This window comes from Aplysia californica, unplaced genomic scaffold (assembly GCF_000002075.1).
Source record: "Aplysia californica isolate F4 #8 unplaced genomic scaffold, AplCal3.0 scaffold00432, whole genome shotgun sequence".
NCBI classification, from domain to species: domain Eukaryota; kingdom Metazoa; phylum Mollusca; class Gastropoda; order Aplysiida; family Aplysiidae; genus Aplysia; species Aplysia californica.
Genome location: NW_004797702.1, coordinates 85,563 through 88,200, shown reverse-complemented (window position 1 = coordinate 88,200; position 2,638 = coordinate 85,563). Strand labels below are relative to the sequence as shown.

At 40.0% G+C, this 2,638-nt stretch overlaps 1 protein-coding gene across 1 annotated transcript in view; it reads left to right on the top strand.

Annotated features, from left to right (window-relative positions):
- Positions 1-168, top strand: part of LOC101848768 (serine-rich adhesin for platelets) — a gene marked incomplete at its 3' end in the record, with an annotated part of 46,657 nt that extends 46,489 nt beyond the window's left edge. The window contains 1 exon segment of the mRNA XM_013086072.2: positions 96-168. Coding sequence (XP_012941526.1) covers positions 96-168 — 73 coding nt within the window.
- Between the last annotated feature and the right edge of the window lie 2,470 nt (positions 169-2,638).

Sequence of the window (2,638 nt, the reverse complement as noted above, 5' to 3'; positions counted from 1 at the left end):
TCTCTATTTATTTATTTATATTTATTTATTTATATTTATTTATTTATTTATTTTTCTTTCTCCTCATGTGTTCATTTTTCTCTCTCTCCGTCCAGCACCCTCGTCCACTGACGGTGAGCAGGAAGGGGACGCGGTTCGTTCTCCAGGACGCAGATTGGGAGTGTACAGGTAGGTCCAACCAAACCGTGTTTTACGCCCATTTTGATGTCTCACAGATTTGCCTTGTCAGGGGCTTGTTTAGGTTTTATGGTATTTGTTGTTGTTGTTGTTGTTGTTGTTGTTGTTGTTGTTGTTGTTCTTTTGGATTCTGCTAGTCAGTTTTTGTTTTGTTTTTGATTAGTAGCTAATATTAGTTTTGTTAATTTTTTTCTTACTTCGAGGGTTTGATAACTACTAATAATTATGAGTTAAGTCGTGGTGGAATCAGGCGCTCGTCAAAAGAATGAATTCTGAGAAGTCGACAGTTTCATCCAGTTTTGCAATTGTTATCGAATTTTTGTTTTTTTTGGCTCAACGTCTATTAAAACATAATTTCGATGTGGAGTTGACAGAAAGACATTGATTAAAAGCACAAATATTGCAAATTTTCTCTCAATGTATGGAAGTTACCGAACTTTGGCGGCCATCATCTCGCTAATTTTACCTCTGAAACCAGTCCATCCTCACCTCCTTCAATCGCAAATGTCTCGATTTCTGTTCAAGACAGATGGGTATTTCTTTCATCAAAAGCAAGACGAATGAAAAAAGCTGTAAGCTGATACCAATAACTGGAAATGCACAAAATGGACAAGCGCCTGAATCCGCCGCGTCGTGACACATATATTTAATTAGTCTTACCCTTTATTAGAATTGTGGTTGCTAGTTTTTACTATTGTTGTTGTTGCTGTTGTTGTTGTTACTGCTATTGTTGTTGCTGTTGTTGTTGTTGTTGTTGTTGTTGTAGTTGTTGTTGTTGTTGTTTGGATATTTTGCATTATGGTTTATAACTTATGTTGTTGTCGATTTATTTTTGTGTTTCTGTGGTTCTTCTTCCGATGCCGTGGTAATGCAGGTGGCCTAGCTAGCCAATGCCGCCAAACACACGTTGGGCTTGAGACGTGCTGGTATCAGCACGTCTCGGGTAGTGGGCTTGAAATCGAAATTATTGGCCAGAGCAAAGCCTGGGCTAGGCGGGAAAGACATTTTTCTAGTTTATGTTAGCTTGAAGGTAGTTGAAGTCATGGTGTAGCGGTTAGGAGCTTTTTTGTCGCATGAGGTAGATCTTAGTTTGATTCCCATGGGGAAGGAAAAGGTGTGGGGATTTTTATAAAATCGAGTATGACGGTTTTTCTGTATGGTTCTTGTATCCCTCGCAGCCAGCCGGAGTTGGTCCTAACAGACGTACCGAAGTAGCCTGCTTCCTAAATGATCTAAATTGTGTTGATAGGTTCGAAAAAAAAATCTACCAATTACAGGTACGATTACGGCTTCAATGATTATAAAGTAATGAAGTACAACATTAGGGGTGGTTGACGGGTGCTCTGGTGTGGTTTGCTTCTTCTTTCCTATCAAACATCTATTGTCCTTATCTCCCCTTCTTCTTTTTTTATGTTTGTTACTCTCTTGTAATCTTCTGGCGCTCATATGACTTTATGCAGTTGCGAGCGCCGTAAAACCTCTACTAAATCAACTAAAAACAAAATTGTCTACACATCAAGGCTGTTGTTGTTGGGAATGTCCTCGTCCTGTTTTTTTTCTGGGACAGGGCCGAAGCAGCCCGCTTCTTAGTCAAATGATGTAGTATCGATGAGGATGTAAAACATCTACTGTTACATTGTTTAAAAACGTTTCTTGTCCCTTTGTTGGACTCTGTGGTGATTTGGTCCCAACAGTTACAGAGGATGACTGTTTTTGTCTGTCTGTCTGTCTGTCTGTCTGTCTGTCTGTCTGTCTGTCTGTCTCTCTCTCTCTCTCTCTCTCTCTCTCTCTCTCTGTGTGTTGTGTGTGTATATATGTGTGTGTGTTTGTTTGTTTGTTTGTTTGCTTTGTTTAGTTCGTTTGTTCTTGTCTGTCTGGGTTTTTTGTTGTTGTTGTTTGTCTTTTTAAAAATTCCTTTTGTAGTTGTTGTTTTTGTTTGTTTGTTTTTTAAGGGGGGTCGGGGTTGTTGTTGTTTTTTTTAGGGGGGGGTGGGGGTCTGTTTATTTAGGGAAAGGGGAGAGGGCTGTTGGTAGCCTACTTGTCTTCGGCGTCGAACCACCCTTGAGATAGGTCCATTATGCCGATTTTCCGCGATATGCTTCTCCAAAACTCAAACCAACTTATAAAAGTGAGAAGTTGTCAGTCAGAAGTCCATCAGCCATGAAACAGAGAACCGTTGGTGACAAAGGTCCAGTTCACACACTGACCACTACAACAACTGACAGACTGACACATCGACTTCTGGCTGATTTCTTCTGCACACTTGGAAGCCTGAAGGTAAGTGCTGAAGTTTCAGCTTGCTTTTGTTGTTGTTGTCGTCGTCACTGTTGTCTTTTGTTTAAATTACTGTTGCAGCTGTTGATGTTGTTGTTGTTGTTGTTGTTGTTGTTGCAGTTGTTGTTATTGTTGTTGTTGTTGTTGTTGTTGTTGTTGCAGCAGTTGTTGTTATTGTTTTGCCGTT